Below are 20,157 nucleotides of genomic sequence, written 5' to 3'. Positions count from 1 at the left end.
TGCCACCTAATTAATTTAATATATCAAAACTCATTAGCTTTCTCTTAACGATTAAGGACATCCGGGGAATTTCCTTGGCCATCATGAGTCTGCTTACCTCATCTTGGAACTGTTTGGCTTGTTCCTCACAGCCAGGCAGAGAATGGATGAAACTGGCCACCTAGACACACAAAGACAGGTACAGACTGGTATGTTAAAGAAGGTGGCAGTAAAAAATGTACCTTTATCAACAGAGCAGCTACTATAGACAAGGCCTTGATTTCACATCCAATATGAACCAGTACTGTACACCAGAGCCTGTACAATTGCTGAACTTACTTTCCAGAGTCACAGCTCAGCATTAGAAGTGCAATTAAAACCTGGGTACAGCACTGAGTCGACATTGAACAGTGAGTGTCTACGATTCTTAACAGGCTTTAACATCCAGACAAGAGTCGGCAGGGAGAATTCACAGGCCCCGACAAATCCCTCTCATTCATAGCAGGGCACTCTGCATAGCTCTCAGAAACACACCTGCACCATTTTCACTGACACAGTCATTTCCAGCAATATTTTAGTCTGCTCTTCATAACCTGTCTGAGAATAGTTGCCTATATCTGAGATTGGGGTCATTTCAATGTGCAGCAATTTATGGTGGGGATCTCAATGGAACAAAAATTTTTTTTTTCCTAGGTGCACAAATTCATGCAAAGAAATTTGATGGAAAACAGAACAGCCATTTTTTCTCCATTACCTACCGTGGCATTTACATTTCAGTGAGGTGTACGGTAAATACCACAGTTGCTGCCGTTAATGTCCCCGTCAGAGAAGTAATAACCTGACATCTATGTCAAAAGATCTATTTACAAAAGAAACCCTATGAGAAGATGGCTGCAGGAATGTAATGTTCTGCTTCCAGCCTGCCTTTTGCATTTTATCACATAGCATGAGCAAGAGGACAGAAACATTTGGTGGATGGGGGTTAATGGGATTGCTTCCTCAGCTCTTAGCGAACAGCAGAAACATCACCACTCAGAGTGGGTATGACTAAAGCCAGAACTGCACACATTCCCTGAGGACTACTTGAGGACAAGGCAAACCGGTTCCTTCAATCTGAGGAAAATCCAAAGCTTTGTTTGCAAGGTCAGTGTTTGATGAATGCAGAGGTGACAGATATCCCTCTGTGCTCCAGAGGAATATATGAGCTCAGTGTATTGTGTCTGTGAGGAGGTCAAGTAAATATGCTGACTAGGCTTCAAATCATGGAAACTCAGCCAATCATTGACAGAGTCAAATAACAGAAAAAATCCGTTTTTCTTTAAATATACAGGGGGGAAGGTTAAACCCCAGACTGCATTTCAGTGCTCTTTATACAAGCACGTATGCACACACACACACACACACACCACACAACGTCACTTCAGTAGTACATGGCAGAGCTGTATCTATATGGGGACGGTGCCATCTATGCCCGCTAGAGTCCGCGGGCTGACGAGATTCAAAGTGACGTGGAGCTTCACAGCACCGGAGCCCTGCGGCCTTCACACCCCTCCTCTCGCTCGTTCCAAAAAAATCCATGAGCTCTCAGAGCATCACAAGCCAGCGCGAAGAGTTCCCTGGGAAGAGTTACTTTCCGCTCAAAGTGCAGTGGCCAGGAAACAGAGTAAACTAAACTCAACATCCAGAGACCTTAACAGAGGAACTGCATTCTGTCAGTGAGGAGTCTGGGAAAGCCAGACCTCTGTGTAAAATATACATTGCTTTCAAAAAGGCTGCGGTGAAAGAACAGAACTTCAGGACAGAGCTCAGAGCATTGGGAGCCCTTCCTGCAATACGAGGCTGTTTCTAATTAATGCAGTTCTGTTTTATTTTAGGCTGCCGCAGACTGCCTAAGAGCTGATTGTCACTTTGAATATTTGTTCTATGTCAGAATTAATATTTTAACATCAGCACCTACATTACACTCAAAACAAGGGCTTTCAAATGCTGCCCTCTTAGACAAAAAGGCATATTGCCATTAAAATGCATGCTCTATTACACGACTAAGAATGTCCCGTTCTGATTTTTACAAAAAACAATTTAAATACATGAATACATACCATAATTCCAGCATAAATAGGTTCTTCCAGTTTAAACCAACCATTGTCACAGAGTGTTAAGTTACCTCAGAGCTGGACAGATTTATGAGCAACCGAACAAAACACTCCGACACTGGATGCTTTATTGCTTTTTGTGTTGGCAGTCTGCTAGGACTAGCATGTTTATCATTCAGGATCAGGGATACGAGACTCATTCTTGTAAAAGGCAATCAGTGACTTGACTATGGAAGATCTCTCTTTGACATACACAGTCTTTACTTTCCAACAGTTAACTTTTTAAGTCTTGTGCCCTACCTAGTAAACTACCTCTTGTTTATTTTTTTGTCTATTGACTAGGAACCAAAATGAATTCAAAATTGAGCAACTATGAATTAAGAAGATTTCAGAAGGTCTGGGACAATAGCATGGAGAAAGAGGTACTTGCATGACAATTCCACTGATAGGATCCTGGGAAATATTAATGAGGAAGTCATACAGTTTACACAGTTAATATGTCTTATGCTAACAGTGAGGTGGGACCTATGAAAGAAACATTACAGTACAACAGAATGACTTTAGTGAATGAACACACCACAATGTACAGGACCCACACAGTTTAAAAGCTGTATGATACACTGCCTTTAATGAAACTCCCCACGTTTAGCCATTCTGAGGCCAGACAGCTGATATGAGAATCACCTCATGGAAGACTGCTTTCGGTAACGGAAACTTAACTGTAACGCCAGATATTTTCTATGACCAATTCCAGTGACGATCGGTCACGGTTGATCACTCTTCCATGCATCATTCATTATCCAGGCAGCTTGGGGCAATTACAATCACCTGCAGGCCACTGATGGATCATTGGGGTTAACGTCCTGTAGTGTGATGCATGATTAGGCACCGTGAACCTATCATCCATAGCAAATACAGTGACCTTGTTGCTTTTATTTAATATAGGGTTTAAATTGATCGATGCTTGCAGGACATACAGTCCTCTAAACCACCAGAGAAAAATCAACCGTGAGGCCATATGAATATGACACCATGCATGTAACTAAAACAAGATGGCAGTACAGGTATTACCATACCTCCCTTTGTGTACAGGGTAGCTCATCTTACAGCCTATAATGGCACAGAGAGGACAATGAAATCTGAGTCACGAATAACATCATTTCCTATTGGCTTCCTACCAACATTATTTTTCAACATGCACACTGAAGCATGTTGACGGCAGTCTGTTAAAACCACTTTATCACACTTATTAACTCCAGTCTTCTGAAGACATGTAAAGCTTTCATTATCTAATCAGGAATTAGTATTTTCATATGGATTTCAAATGGATGGAATGGATTTATGGAATGGATTTCAAAACAAACTTTATCAAACATTTTTAAATTCAGGCTGGAAACTAACAGATAAATCTGTGACAAATCACTTTAAATGAAAATGAAACTAGTGTAGCTATATAAAAAAATTGGCAATGAGTTGTTTAAAAAAAAAAAAAATGTTTACACAAGCAACTGCAAACTATTAGTCCCTTGAGAAAGCTTTACTATGATTTTTTTATTTTAATTTTTGTTTTTACAATTTTAATTTTTTTTTCTCCAAATCTTACATCGCTCTCCTAAAACGCTTTCTTTGCTATAAGCCTCAGACACTTCCTGTAAAAGGATGAAGAAATTGCAGTGTGGGGTTTTGAAGTAGGTCAACTGGTCTGGTTTAATGATGTAGAAGAAATGATAATGAATCAGTTGCTTAATTGGTCAATGTATATTCATCTTTAATGTTATAATGTTGTACAGTACGCTTTTTTTTAAGAATGTGTGGGGCAGGGAATTAATACAAGCATGATATTGAACATGCCTTTAACATAAGTGTGCTGATGTTCATATTTAAAATGAGCATAATAGCGTGTTTTAACATTGTAGGATTATGATTTGACCATGTAATAATACATTATATTGTTCACGCATCATCTTCTCAAAGACTTCAAATGATAAGGATTATGGAATTATGTAATATAGCTTTAAAAATCAACATCTTGCCACTCCTAAAATGAATATCGACTGTAAAACCTACCCATTGTTATGATGCCATGCAACAGGCATAATGTTCTGACGTCTGAATGGGCCTTGAGAGCTTAGTAGAAACATAACTTCCACATTTGCTGTTAACTCGAATGGCCCGCTGGCTTTCATTTCATTCCCAGCCAGAAAGCACAAAGTTCCAGTTCAATAAAGATCTTTGGTTTTACACAATGGGCTTTTGATTAGCCGTCTGTCTTTGGTGTCAAACTAAATTCCCTCCGTTTCGGGATACATTTGTTGCCCTGTCAGCTGTTGGCTGCCAAGCTTTCCTAACATGTAGACATTATCTACTAGATATCATGGCTAGCTGGACTTGAGGGTTCTGTAATTTATTCAGGGCAAACTGAAGGTCTTCATATGCATTCTATTTTCCAGCTGATGTTGACCTTAAAGAGCTATGATGCGTTGTAATTGGGCTCAGGAGAATCTAGGAAAAGACCACAAGATCAACTTATCAACAGCAAGCCTCAAAGGAATTGGGTCCATGGTTTTAAAGCACAAACAGAGAAGTTCCCTCAATTTTAAAGCTGCTTGATGCTAAATATAGTTCAAGGAAGTGTCTTTAAATCCTAGAGCTTCTAAGGGCCTGGATAATTCAAAATAAATCATCAATTAATAAAACCAATATGGATCATGTACACCAGGCCTATTGATTGATATATCAATTAAACACTTTTAATTGCTTAACATACATACATATATATGTACACACACACACACACACACACACACACAATGAAATAACCTGGCATCAAGGGTTCAACATAATTTGATGCTTTCAAATGCTTTCATGTAGCTCCCATTCAAAGATAACTTGGATGAAAAGCACAAAGTGTAAACTAAGTGCCACTAGTGTAAACTAACAGGAAAGCTGCACTGTGTAGCAGTAGCTGAACAGGTCAGAGCTGAGAGAGCTTATTACTGTGGCACATTTGAGGACCCAGAGGGCCTTGCTGTACCAGTCTGTTTTGCTGTAGGACTCAGCACCCCCCCCCCCCCGCCCCCATTCACGTCTGCTTCTTACCCCCTCAGAGCCCTCGTGTGAACTCATTCACTCTGTGTCCATTTTAACTTGCTTTGCTTCATTGACATCAATGCCTGCTTTGTCAAAGCAAATACACACATGCATACATATTAAGAGTACTCATTTTGATTGTAAATATTAAAAACACATAGCCCTACCAACTATAATATAGTTTGTGTACCTAACGTATCATCCTCTCTGTCCTCTCTCTCTTTGACGATCCATCACTCAGTATGCGTTTGTGTTTCTACGTATCTACATAGAAGTTTTCACCCATTCAAAGCTGTTTTTTCTGTGTGCTCAGAGCCTGTATTGATCCCCCCCCCACCCCCCACAGGCCCCCGCTGGGCACAGCGTTCCTCCCGCTCCTCAGAACGCGGCGGCGATGAGATGGCAGAAGCAGTGGATTGGAACCAGCTCGCGGCTGCGGCTGGAGACGCTCGCTTTAGCAGAGGGGAAATGTCTGGACGGATCACGTGTGCTAGTCATCAGTTAATGGGAGAGAGAGGGCAAGGCAGAGAGAGATAGAGGCACCGAGAGAAAGAGAGAGACAGAAATACAGCGTGAGCGAAAGAGACCGAGAGAGAGAGGAAGAAAGACAGAGAGAGAGATAGAGGCACACACAGGAGGGACGGAAAGACAGTGAGAGCCAAAGAGACAGAGAAAGAGAGAAAGACCGAGAGAGAGAGAAAGAGAGATGCATAACCACCTTGAGGATTACAGCCTGTAGAGTATAGTGCAGTGACACAGTGTAAGGGCAATGGAACTGGGCTTGCAGCCAGCATGCTGCAGGTTCTGTTTCAGGTCTACCTTCATTTCCTCAGTGAAGGATGCAGCAGTACTAATGGATACTGTAAGTCACCCGGGTGGAGGCCATGCACTGATAGAATAAATAACAGATTGTAATTTCATGCAACACTGATGAACGCGGCATTTTACCAATATAGTTTAATCATAATGAACTGAATGTAAAAGGCTGACAGATTTTTGTAAATTAAAAAATAAAAGCATATCTTTCATGCTTGCCCTTTGAAAGGGAAGTGGAAGACTTTAAGTGAGAGACATACATGTGCTGTTTTTCTCAGGCAGAAATACATAGTTAAAATGCATATTTACTTCAGAATAAAGATGGAGGGAATATAAAGCAAGTAATGACTAAAGGAAAAGCAATCCCAGCATAAAGCTAAACGGAAAATAAACTATCTGCACTGGCGCAGTATGTCTAGAGTAATATTCCCCTCCTCAGCTATGAATATGCCATTCCCTGGTCTGTGCTAATCCATTTAAAAAAACACGCTTTGCATGAATGCCGATTTTGTTGGTATTATCATCTCCTCAGAAAAAAGATTATATGCTATCCATGTTGCAGAAAATCATTGTCATTAAAGACAACCTGAAGCTATATGTGATCAACTAGCTACTCTACTTACAATAAAAAATAATGGCGGAATAACTTTTCTTGGATGGTTAAAAAAAAATGACTACAGGGAAAACGCATGCATTTTTAAAAAAATGCAATACTGTACAGCATTATTACTTTGAGAACCTTAGTAAGATGTTCTGACTAGTGAGCTTCAATCAAGAATGTAATGTCAAAAACTAGCATTAATTGAATGTAATCTGTGCACCAGGCAGCATTGAATGTTTTCAGCATTAAGTCGATTTCCTATCACTATCCAGCTACAGTACCAACAGATCTGTGACAAGGATGTGCTTTATTTGCATAGGAACAGGAGAACCTTTTTCATAGCATCATAGAAGCCAGACTCAGCAACACTCTTGTCTTGTTCATATATTTCGATGATAAAACTTTAAACATACCTCAACCACATGTGACGGTTGCAGGTGAGCACTGATTATATTATCACAGACAGCTAGCACTACTAGCCTATGTTAGATGGGAACCAGTTGCCATAGTAACATGCAGTGCAAACAAAGGCACTGCATCGGTTTTTTTGACAATGATGATGGCTGATATTTGAAATTTGCTGGGTGTGCGTTTGTAACCCTACTAAGAAAGCAAACTGTTTACGCAACCAGGTCTGCTCCCATGCACAGTGCTCTCCGTCACTACACTGTTTACGCTGCACACATGTCTCCAGGTGGGATTACCATACCATGTAAATCCTTTCAAGGGCAAATCCTTATATCAGCACTGAGTCAGATACTGGGAGAGCACAGACCGAAAACAAGACAAGTACAGCGAGCTCTTTACAGAAGACTTGATTTTTAACCTGAAATCAAAGAGATTCAAAATTCCATGTGAGAACAAAAACACCTGGATCCTTTTTTTTTAAAATATCAAAAGCATCAGAGAGATGGCCATCCGCCTTTGAAATCATGTGACACATATTGACGTGAAATCCACAGATAAACTTGGCAGAGCTACAATAACTGGCAACATTTCAGCCAGTATTTTTTCAATCCCGTTCCCCCTCATTATACAGTGTTTTGAGTGCCAGTTTTCATAACGAGATTGCGGCAACGATGACACCATCACAATACTGCGTGGACTGGGATAACGTGAGCTGTGCATTCCGATGAGTACGAGCGTCCGGGGGCGGTGTTTATTTTCAGTTAGCCGCTGCAATACAATTTCCCGACCGTGAACTCAATTTTATCAGACCGATTAAGACGACGCAAAAAAGAAAAGAAAAAGAAAGCGAGGAGGAGAGGAGAGGAGAGGAGAGGAGAGCGGGTTTTCCTTCTTACCTCGTCGACGGTCCAGTGAGCCACGCGGCTGGCCTGCACGCCTTCCACGCCGGGCAGCAGCTTGCAGTGTTGCTCCCAGCAGAGGGGCAGGTCGCGGCTGGGGTGGGCCGACATGGCCGACAAGAAGACGGACTGGTGCAGGGCCTGCTGCATGCTGTCCGCGCAGCGCTCCGCTGGAGGAAACAGACGACGGAGCGGTTGGAAAGCCGCAGGCTGCATCTCGGGCGCGCCGGGCCTCCGTTAGCACCGAGAGCTCATCAAAGTGACAAATGCGCATTCGTGTCATCGGGTACAGTGACTGTCAGGGTTAGCGCCTGTGGTGGCGCGTAAAGTTTGGATTACAGTTATCACGACAAGAATAATAGCTACAGGCTACAGGGTATGACTATTATATTGGAAAGGATCTTCCTGACTGATTCGAATAGGAGGGAAAGGCTAATACACAACTTTTATGGGATCTCGCAGGGTATTGCTGTGATGCAGCAAGAATTCATCATCAAAAGTCTGCACTGAAAAAATAAATGCACAAGGTCAGAATACAAAGTCAGGTCAGGGTCAAAGCTCATTTTGGAGAGAAAAAAAAACTTGCAAATGTAAATGCACAAAGGGAATTCCTATAAAAATCCATCAACAACTCAAGATATAATATAATCTCGTCAGCTATAAATTCATTATTTAGAAGGCCAAACTGATTATTGCAGTCTCTGTGTCCTGTTTCCTCTATGTGCTGCTGATATGTGTGGTGATCAGTGGTGATTGATACAGGTCACAGGAGAAGAGAAGGTAATATCCAATGTCCTCATTAACAGATTGGTGGATCTGTGTAGCACCTGCTTTCAACTGGTTATCCTTAACTAGCAGGTTGTCTTGCCATCAGTATGACTGCACTGCACATGCTTAAAATAAAAACCAGGAATAAATAGCTGTGAAGGATGACTGGGGCAATCACATGCTATGTTATTAGCTTCAAATCGCCATTGTTCATCACATAATGGAGGTTTTATAACACCACTTCAGATTATGATATGAAATTACTCATCGGAGCATTACTCAGTCATTAAATCTGACCCTGCTAAGATTAAATCCAGTACACTGTGAGTTATCGGAACTCTATGTTTTAATGAAGGCACGCACAAAGACAAGGCCACATCACTGAAAGGTTTTAAGCCATGGAAAGACGGTTAAATCATTTCGTATGGAGAGTTGTACATTGTGAATTGGAAAATGGATGGACGTACAAATAGAATTCTCAGCAAAATCAGAAAAAATGAGTATAATGCAACATCTCAGGAGTTTTATAAAATATGTGTCTTAAGATAATTCCAGAAATTACTGTCCAAAGATATTCTGCCTGTACAAAAAAAAAAAACAAAGGAATTCAATACTGGGTTGTTTCTGAATATATTTGATTAAAACATCTAGTTTGAGGACCTGGAATTCTACAGGAAGAGAATGTGTGCAACTGGTGCTCAAGGGAAAAAAATCACTTCATGGAAACAAAAATTCTACGAGGAAGCCAGTACCTTTTTTCACACAATTTTCCTGCAATGTAACACCATATATCCTAAGAGGATTCTGATCTTACTCAGATTCTAAAGGCACTTTCAAACAGAGTTTACGCTAATTCACATGACTCTAAGAACAGCTTCCCTTGAAGGTTCACCTGAAATTTCTGTCTCAGTCACTGCTTCCTGTTTCACCTGCAATCGATGTCACACATCACAAACAGCTATGTTTGTACAATGGTGGAAAGCATTACCACCTCCTTCCTGCTTGCAAGATTTAAATGATAACAGAGCTTTAGTGCGGAACTGAGTCACACATACTTTGATCAGGCATCTTTGATCATTTAAGTCTGCTCTTCAGAGGGGAATTGCAGATCTCCTATTATGGAAACACGATAACAGCTTTCTACACCAACAGCCAACCAGGGTACCAGGTCTTACAACCATTCCCCTAATGCAGTTTTCACTTTTTATTTTTTTGCCATGCTGTTAAATGATACCTTATAAATAATAATTCTTCAGCTTTATTTCTATATATGTGTGTGTGTGTGTGTGTGTGTGTGTGTGTGTGTGTGTGTGTGTGTGTGTGTGTGTGTGTGTGAGTGGTAAAGGAGTGATGTGAAAGACTGATACCAAATTATAGGAAGCATCTGGTTGCAGTTATTGCGATTGGTGGTGGTGCAACCAGTTATTAAGTTTAAGGGAGCAATTCATTTTTCACATGGGTGATATGGGTGTTTCATAACTTTTTAATTAAATAATGAAATAAAATGTTTTAATTATTTTTAAATTTTAATTACATTTTATCAAAAGATCTAAAACCATTCAGTGTGACAAGTATGCATCAGGAAGGGGGCAAATAACTTTTCACAACAATGTAGACTACTTTTTTCTTCTGACGTTTAAAATAAATTTTAAAAAAAAGAAGAAAAATATTGTTTAATTAACCTGTCACATTCTATTTTGGAGTGTTCCTTCAGACCTTTTTTTATACACCAGCTGTGTATCATCATGTTCTATCTGGGTAAAAATAGACACAGAAATTTTTAATGAAACAAGTGGGATTTTCAGGGTGGAAAAAGCTTTCGCGCCACACAGCTGCAGCGCTTCTTGCCCTGTGGAAATACCGAAGCCTCTCGCTCAAATGTTACTGCCACTCCATCTCTGATACGGCATGCAGAGACATTGGGAAATGGTGACCAGCTTCTGCCTTGGGCTTGGAGCTGTGAGCGTCCCATGGCTGCTGGACTGAGCTGATCAGACGTGACACCGGAGACAACTGGCCTCTGGGGAAGGCTTTTCACTTACCATAAATTCAGGGCATTTCATCCACGGGGGAGAAAACCACTCGCAAAAAAAATCAATGTTTCGAAAATTACATACCATTACTGGTAGGAAAGTTTTACCACCAAATCACAAGGGGAACTTGTATTAACAAAAATTTTTGACCTGGCATTTGAAAAAAATGTCTTGAAATCTGATAAATTGTAGAAGGTTCTTTCTGTCAGCATTTACCAGATAGTAGGCAAGAAAAAAAGAAACTGCTGATGAAAAAAAAAGTCTTCCCCCTCAAATCCTTGTTAAATGAAAACTATACAGTATGTGTGGCAACTATTTCTAGAAATTCTCTTTTAATTCGTAATGCAGTTGCTGTTATGCATAAAAATAAAAAATTCCAATGGCGCTTTCCACAAATGGAAGGATATCAACCCAAAGTGCACTGTCTGAATTGCAAACAGAGAGTGTGTGGCTAGACAGTATCACTTAGAAGCACATTATCCTTTCATTAGTAGCCAGCCGAACAAATATAGTGAGGGGTACATTTTCAAAAATCCATCTGACTTGGCTAGGCTGGCAGCATGTCATGTTAAGCAAACTCCGTATTTCAAGTCAACTGCCCTGTGTGTACTGAGAAAGCCAATTAACATGGTCACGGTGAAGGACAGGGCTTAGAAGCAGTCCTACATCTAGAATTGGGTTTATATTGATATTAAATTAAATAAATTAAATAAATAAAATTAACATTACATTTACATTAATATTGAATTTACTGTTTAATGTTTTTTTTCCTCTATATATCCATACAGTATATACATTGAGCTCCATAATGTCTGGGACAAAGACTCCCCCCCCCCCCCCTTGATTTAGCTCTGTACTCCTCAATTTTAGGTTTTTTTTAATCAAACAATTCACATATGGTTAAAGTGCAGATATAGTGTAAGGTATAGGTTAACCGGGAAGAAATTACAGCACTTTTCATACATAGTCTCCCCATTTCAGGGTACCATAATATTTGGAACAAATGGCTTCACAGGTGCTTCTGATTAGTCAGGTGTGTCCAATTGCTTCCTTAGTGCAGGTCTAAGACAACTTTCAGAATCTAGTCTTGATTTGAGGTCTTTGATTGCCTTTCGAGGGTGTTACTGGTATTTATCAGCATGAGGACCAGAGTTGTGCCACTGAAAGTCAAGAAAGCCATTATGAGGTAGCAATTAAGAACAAACCAAGACATAGAAAAAGCTAAAGATTACCAAAATCAACTGATTGGATCATTAAGAAAGCACCAGTGAGCTCAGCAATTGCAAAGGGCCTGGCTGGCTAAGGAGGACCTCTACAGGTAATGACCAAATAATTCTCATCATAATGAAGAAAAACCCATAATCACCTGTCTGACAGACCAAAAACACTCTTCAGAGGCAGGCATGGATGCGTCACTGATTACTGTCTGCAGAAGACCTCACAAACAGAACTACAGAGGCTACACGGCAAGATGCAAACCACTAGTTAGCCAGAAAAATGTGATGGCCAGGTTACAGTTTGCTAAGAAGTGCCAAAAAGAACCTGTAGAGTTCTGGAAAAGGGTCTGGTGGACAGATGAGACTTGTATCAGAGTGATGGCAACAGCAAAGTGTGGAGGCCAAAAGGAACTGCCCAAGCACCCCCCTCATCCACGAGACATGGTGGTGAGGGTGTTATGGTTTGTCTTCATTGATGATGTAACTGCTGACGGCTGCAGCGGAACAGATTCTGAAGTGTACAGAAACATATGCTTAAGTTCAAGCAAATGCATCCAAACTCATTGGACGGAGCTTCATCCTACAGCAAGACAAGGATCCAAACGTACAGCTAAAGCTACAATAGAGTTTTTCAAAGCCAAATACTGGAAAATTCTTGACTGGCCAAATCAGTCACCCGATCTGAACCCAATTGAACATGCATTTAATATGCTGAAAAGACCTGGCAGAGCATCACCAGAGAATATACTCAGCACCTGGTGAAATATATGGGTCACAGACTTCAAGCAGTCATTGCATGCAAATGATATGCCATAAATTACCTGATTATAAAGTAACATTAATATGTCCCAAACATTAGTGTGCTCTGAAATGGGGGAGGTTATGTTTAAATAGTACTTTAATTTATACATAGTAAAACTGAAGTGTATAAAAAGTTAAAAACTCTTTAATGAAAGTTTGTGCACTTTAACCACATGACAATTGTTTGATTACAAATCTAAAATTGTAGAGTACATAGCCAAAAAAGAAAAAAAAGTATTTGTCTGAAACAATATGGAGCACTGTAGCTGCATCCAATAATTGTGTGTGTGTGTATGTACATATATGTATATATATATGAGTTGATAAACTAATGAGAGGTGAAACCCTTTGCATTTTCCTGCATGCTGTTCTTAAAGATTCAGCAGGGCCCTACAGCGGCTCCTGACTGCGTGGCTATCTCCCCTCGCTGGGCCAGGGGAGACTGTCAGTCAGAGCAGTCTGCTGCTACCGCGCTACCTCTGCGCTTTCATGCTCCCCCGGTGAGCCCAACACACAGCGCTGCGGCTGGGGCTGCGACCGCGGCGGCTCCCCCCTCAGCTCCCATGCATTTCTGCAGCTGCCGTGAGTGACGCCAGCATCTTGACAGTTATTAACGTGAACACGATTCAACATTCCCCGTCCTTCAATGATACTTCAAATGTCATTGTGCGCAATTACAGTGTAATTAAGCGTAATGAGCAGAATGAAACAATCGCTGCTTAAATGATCTGCTGAAAGAAATCCAGCAAAGGGCTATGCAAGCATGACAGTTTAACTGTTTAAATTCCAGCAGGGAATCCATTCAGCTGCAGCCATTTTAACAGACAAACTAAACTGGATGTGATGCAGCCTGTCATGATGGCAGTAATAATGACTTATGACTACAGTGAAGATTACGCTCAAGGTTTATGGTTGTAAATTACAACAACACACTCAAAGCATTACAATGATCATTATCAGGATTACCCTGACTCCATTCCTGTATGTGGGCACCGTAATGTTCTGGGTGAGTGCCAAATTAGCCATACAATTAAAGCACATCCCTGGCTATCACAAAGTCGCACACAGCACATTCATATTATTTAACTAACTCTGTTGAGACTAAATCAAAGCTAAGTAAGTATGCAGCACTGAGACAATCCATAGCCATGAATTATCTATACAGTACATTTAGGAGGCTTAAGATAGCTCTACTGCTTCACCTCCCTCTCTGAGCCCTCTCCATTGAATTGTGGTTTTAAGATTAAATAGTGCCATTTAAAGCAATGCGTGGGAGTAATTGTATCACACAGCCCCACAGAGCTCCTCATGACAACAATGATGAATTACAAGAATGGCAATACGGCAGTAATGAAGAGATGTTGCATCTTGGAAAGACCACCATTTTTAAAAAATCATAATCGGAAAATGTACGTAACATCTCATATTCAAATCTACTGACTTGCACTGTGCAGAAAGAGCTGTGACAGCACGTGTTTGTACACTCTACCCGGGAAAAACTGGAGATGGATGGCAACTTAATTGCATTCCCACAATGCACTGGTTTCTGCGGGGTGAACCCTGCATGCCTTCCCTCCCCCAAATCTGCTCGGTTTGTCATCACAACACTCATAAGAAAAGGAAATGGCCAGGACCACGCTATCCCAGTCAAATCAATCTCCACGGCCCTCTGCTGTAATTCCCTGCGCAAGCTCCAATCATTCTGCACAAAGAGTGGCAAGCCGTTGGGAGGAAATAAAGAAAACTGTGTGATGCAACAATATTAAATGTGCATAAGACAGGGCCCCAGGACAAAAAACAGAATAAAGACTTCAGATCTGTGAATGCTCTCCTTTTGTTCCTCTTTTAAATATTAATCAAACGATGCTATTATGAATAAGTGACAAAGACGAAAACAACTACAAACCAACATTAAAATTTTTGTTTTAAAAGATGTAAACCAGGGCGTATTTTCATGTTCCTTTTCTGTTAGATAAAAATATCAATACAACTTATACCTTTACCAGACCTGGGTCAAATAAGTATTTGTTTTGGATTCAAATACATTTCTGTGCTCTATTGATCTTGCCTGGTGTATTTGAGCCTGCCAAGGTGGGGTTTGCACTTTCTGAGAGTATTTAATTGGTTCCAAAACACCAGACAAGATCAGTAAAGCGTAGAAAAGTATTTGAATCCAAAACACATAGATGGGCATAACTCAGCCAATTATTGAAATATCTTCATGAATATTTAATAATCCACAACTTAGATATCAGCTGGTATAATTTACCATGTACATAAATACTGTATAGAGTCTGCTACCTGCCCTCTCAAACCCCTTCCCCCATTGTAGATTTACTGTAGCGTACATGATGTTGGATATTGACATTGTTTGCTTTATGGTTGTGGGTAGGGTAGTGATGAACTAGGTAGTTTTCAGTACTTTGGTTTTCCATAAGAGAGCACAGCCATTCAGCCATACAAGGCCGGTCTTCACACTGTGAGAAACGTATTTTAGTCTTGTGTCCTGCTGGCTCAGTGGAGTGAACAGACGATACGTCAGTCATAGTTTGGCCACGTGTTCTTCTTTCCTTATCACTCCGGCTTTAAAAAGGGGGGGGGGAGCAAGACCAATCGATTTAATAGACGCTGTACGGTAAGACAGTGCTGTGAGCACATATTGTACTGTGGGTGTTCTTGAAAAGATAAACAGTTAGTTTGCCATGTTCCGAACAGAAGAAATACTTGTGCTTTCAACTAGAACAGATTGTAAAAAATCTATAATAATTCATTTATATGCATGTGTATTATTGATCAGTCTTTGGCCCGTGGTAAGTCGAGCATATGCAAAGCTCCAAAACATGGTCATATTTTTTTTTTTGCGATGGAAAAAAATAACTTTTTTTTTTTTTTTTCTTCTTTGCTTTAAAAGTATTAAGTAACTTTTTTCAGTGCTATTTTAATATTTTTTTAAAGCCTTTATCACCTACAGCATTTTTCTTATTAAATCAGGGCTAGACCTGGAATTATTATTGTTTTTTATCTGCACATTTTTGCCAGTAAAATGGTTCATAAGGCCAATACATATGATGTAGTGCGTTTCTATGACTCCTTTTCATTAAGCGCTATGCAGCACGAACATTGTGTCTACAAAAAATGTTATTTTCCAGCTATTGGCCATTAAATGGACCAACACAAGCCGAGGCACTGACAAGCCATGTATGGCACTCATTGAGACCGCGAGTCCCAAGATTAGCTGTGGGTCCATGGGAGAGCTCTGCTACTAAAACAGCCTTGGAGGCAGAGGGTTTCGGCTGGGTTTCTACAGGGGTGAGGGAGCCCCACGGCAGCAGCTGACAGAACCGACCATCGAGGGCACTGCCACACTGCCGCCCATGCCCCGAAACGCATGTCCGGGGCATCTAAGGGGTTTCATTACCAGGCCTGCGATCACCATGGCGACATTCGCACCGCATTTTCTCAGTATCTACCCTTGGCGAGGGGCTGTTCTTTCAGTACCTTGCCTCAGTGCTACATGCTCCTGGACTGCTCTGTCTGAATGGTTGCAGTGAAATATTCAGTCATCCTGGCCAGGCAACGAGCCAGCAAAGAAAATAAATAATAATGATTATAGACAGACACTGTTCACAAAAATGGCAAAAATGCAACATAATGAAGCTAGTCAGTTTGAATGTGGAGCGTTTGGCTCGTTACTGCCATTACTAAAAAAGGGCTGAAAACCAGCAGATAACACTGCAGTGGTTAAAAAAGATGTACAAGTAAAAGAGAAGTTATGGAGTCTTCATTTCTCTGCAGAAAGAATCTGCAATCAATAACACCATGTCACAATGATAATAAAATAGAAAAACATAATAACAAGAGGCATGCTTTATTACTTTGTAAAATTGCTATAGGGTGACTCCTACATTAAAAGTGGCTTCTGCTGGAACAGTGTATTATTTAAATTGGCTAAGGCTCAATTCCCAATGCAGATATGGCTAAAAAGGTTTTATATATGGGCACTGAACAGACAGCTTGACAGCAATCCAATAGTGTCTCTGGGGTGCCTGGTAGAGGAGAGAGTGGGCAAGGCCTCCAGCCAGCACAGCAGTGAGCAGTTGACAATGCCTAATAGGGCTCCATTATACTTCAACAGCACCCAGCCAGAAGCCATCTTATGGGAGAAACCGCTCTTAATGACAAACGGCACAAACAGCACTCCTGAAATGACCTCACATCGCTGGGCTTTGATATACTCCAAAAACAGGCTTTGAGAACAGCACAGCAGGCAAAAAAACAGGACGGCGAGCAAATACTGACGTTAGCGCATTCGAAAAATACAGACGGCAAAGCCCAAGCAACCGGCTCAGTGACTCTGCATATACACCTTCCTGTCCACTCTGGCTTACAGAGACGTGGTGTAGAAAGCATGGGGTTGTGCTGAGGCTGACCGTGCTATTCCAGCAAGCATTTGCACTCTATGACACACTCTCAGTGATGGGCAATTACTCTTTCCCTTATCAAAACCATTAGCTGAAGGTCACATCAGTGCATGACTCATTTGGAAAATGCTTGTCATGTATATTACTCAGTCAGCGTGCAATGAATCCCGTCGACCCCTGGGTGTTTCACTTAATTGCATGGCAACTCTTTAGAGATTCTTTACCTTGAGGGGCCACCAGCTGTGAAAACACTTTTGTATGTTGTGTTTTTTGGACCAAATATCGGGCCTTAGAGAATAATGGGATCACACTGATTAGGAAACAAATATTCCAAAATGCACCATCTAATCACAAACTCCATCTCAATGAGATGTTTCTTTTCACTAATTACTCTTGTACAGAGAAAATTAAGAATGTTAAGATTATTATCAGTTTTGCATTGCTTATCTATTTACGCAGCATCATAATTAAAATTGGACATACTAGGGCAGCTGGAAAACAGGCTGCAGCATAAGATACTATCATACCCCTCGGTTAACTGTATGCCTCTTTCTCTGTAGCTACATTGTGGATTTACACATACAAACACTGAATATATCTCTTGAAATATTTTCTTTTATTCTCAGTTTCTCCTGTATTCCATACAGGCTCTGGATCTTTTAAATCTCACCGGCCGCACGTAACAACAGAGGTCTGTTCATATTGTACTGAACACTGAATAAAACACAATTCATATTTCCTCGGTCTAAGCATCTTCCCAGAAAATGACATGAAGTACAACCAACTGAGCTGCTCTGTGTAAAAGCGGAGGACGTTTACTAGGAAAAAAACCCTATGGCCTCAGGTACAGGTGCAACAACTGAGCTTCACAGCACAAAGGGAAGCTAATGCAAATGCAGTTCAAAATTTGAGAATGCAGAGACGAAACATCAAACACTCTAAAATGCAAAAGACCTGAACAGATCACCCTGATATGGTTGGCTGAGACCAATAATAAAAAAATGTAACAAAACAACAGAGAATGAAATATAATGCATAAAGTCCCAAAGTTCAGGTATCTTTGAGGAGTCTCCCCAATCTCATTAATAAGGCAGACTCCAGTGAAAGGCCCCTGGGTGATGTCTTTGTCGATTCAAAGCCTGACTGAAAAGGCAATTAATTATTCAGTTAAACAAACAAAACCGTCAGGTTTTTACAGGAAAGAAAAACTGCTGTTTGATGGAAAGGTCGGCTTTTGAAATTCAGAAGCCATATTGCATTTATTAACAAGACCTCTAACTGTGACAAATAAGGACAAAGAGTGATGTTACTATGTCCCACATGACAATCTTCTTACAGTGCATATATTATGTCAATTCAATTTAAAAAATGCACAGGATGCAATACATTATAAGAAACTGACCATGGAGTGAACCTGCACCAGTTATTGGATAAAGCCCAGTGGTCCCCATAATTTGACATCAAAGATCAGGTATTAAACCATGGACTCCTTCAGATGGCTAGATACTGGTACACAAAAAAAATAAAATCATGAAACACGGATAAAAGAAATAACACAAAAAGAATTGAGAGGGAAAAAAAACACTACCCACACATCAGGAGCAAAAGACAGACTTAGAAAATTGTATATTCTAAAAGAAGCTAATCAGCCCATTCTCACATTGACCAATATAGTATTAACTGCCAAATATCTTCAATCAGCATTTTGTCTCACATGCTGAATTGGGCTGGACCTCAGTGGATTTGAAGTAGCTGTTGTTTAATCATCCTCCGTAACATGGCTCTCAAGCTCAGCCCAATTAATTCCATGTAATCAAGCCGCCTCTTTCCATGCTCCTTACCCACTTTCCCAGTGTGAGGCAGGCAGTAATGGAGCCGAGGATCGGGCCTTGATGGACACCCGTGTGGTTATGATCCAAATGAGTGAGTGATTTCTCACATCATCACGGTCCCCATAATCAGGCAACTGTGGGAAACGGGCATGGAAGAGCATCCCAGAACACCGGCCAAGGGAAGGTTACCAAGTCGCCAAACAAATTATGTGCAGAGAAAAGACAGACTTTCCAGTTTTGTGATTGCGGGCATCCCGGCATACTTAAAGATGAGATCGGCACACGTGACAGATTGATGAGCACGGTGAGTGATAGCCCTAGCTCAAGCACGCAATCTGTTGGTGCATTACGAAATTACATTCTCTGATGTAGTGCACTGCCAGTGATTTGTTAATGTTAACTCAAATTCGGTGACTGCGATACCAAGAATCAAAACTGTTCAGTGCCTGCACTTCTTCCCCTTGGACACCAAACTGGCAATATTTGCAATTAATTTCCCTCATTTGTCACCCAAATGAAGCAGATCTGGAATAAGGATATTTATGTGGCCTGCTACATCATAAGCACAGCTAGTTCCTTCTCATTTCAGCACATTCAGACAAACATTATCTCCTTTAGCTGGTGCGATGTTCATTTCCTGACATTATGCCACTCCTAAATTCAGCGTTCAATATTTTTTGCGCTGACTCGGCCATCTGAGAGAGGAGGCCACTGTCCAAAGTCTTACAGTAAGTGGCACGGGCCTGTTGCCATCGCCTATTACTTCCAAGTGCCGTCTGTGACTTGACTGTATTTTCTCGAAAGGTGCAATGCTTAGTCACTTCTTCCCAAATGCAGTCACAGAGAGAGAAAGAAAAAAAAAGCAGAACAAGATTAAAGGGGAAATCAACTGTGACAAATGCTGTCTGCTGATGCATTGTAATTCTAATGAGACGGGTGCTTGAGTGGCCCATCAAACCCCATAAGGACCAAACCCAATGCTTATTCCACCAATGGCCTCCAAGACCCACAGAAAATAGCTTGCAATAATAAAGTTTCTATTTAATTAAGATCATCCTTTTAAATTCAGCGGCCATGCAAAAACATTTTGTGTGCAGTACAGGATGAAGATGGAAAATCTTTTTGAAATGTCTAACGGGGGGCATTTGCACTGATACCAATCAAAATCCGAACCCCTGCTTATCCTACCCTGAACTGTT

General features: G+C 40.8%; 1 protein-coding gene across 3 annotated transcripts in view; it reads right to left on the bottom strand.

Moving 5' to 3' along the window:
• Window positions 1-20,157, bottom strand: part of LOC118225570 (lethal(3)malignant brain tumor-like protein 4) — an 87,199-nt gene that overhangs the window by 2,035 nt on the left and 65,007 nt on the right. For all 3 annotated transcript variants that reach the window (XM_035414124.1, XM_035414122.1, XM_035414125.1), the window contains 2 exons: window positions 7,884-8,056; window positions 98-160 (listed from right to left, as the gene is read on the bottom strand). In XM_035414124.1, coding sequence (XP_035270015.1) covers window positions 98-160; window positions 7,884-8,056 — 236 coding nt within the window. The remainder of the gene's footprint in view (window positions 1-97; window positions 161-7,883; window positions 8,057-20,157) is intronic.

This window comes from Anguilla anguilla, chromosome 4 (genome assembly GCF_013347855.1).
Source record: "Anguilla anguilla isolate fAngAng1 chromosome 4, fAngAng1.pri, whole genome shotgun sequence".
In the NCBI taxonomy this organism is placed as follows: Eukaryota; Metazoa; Chordata; class Actinopteri; order Anguilliformes; family Anguillidae; genus Anguilla; species Anguilla anguilla.
Note: the sequence above shows the minus strand (reverse complement) of the source record. Positions and strands in the feature narration are given on the sequence as shown.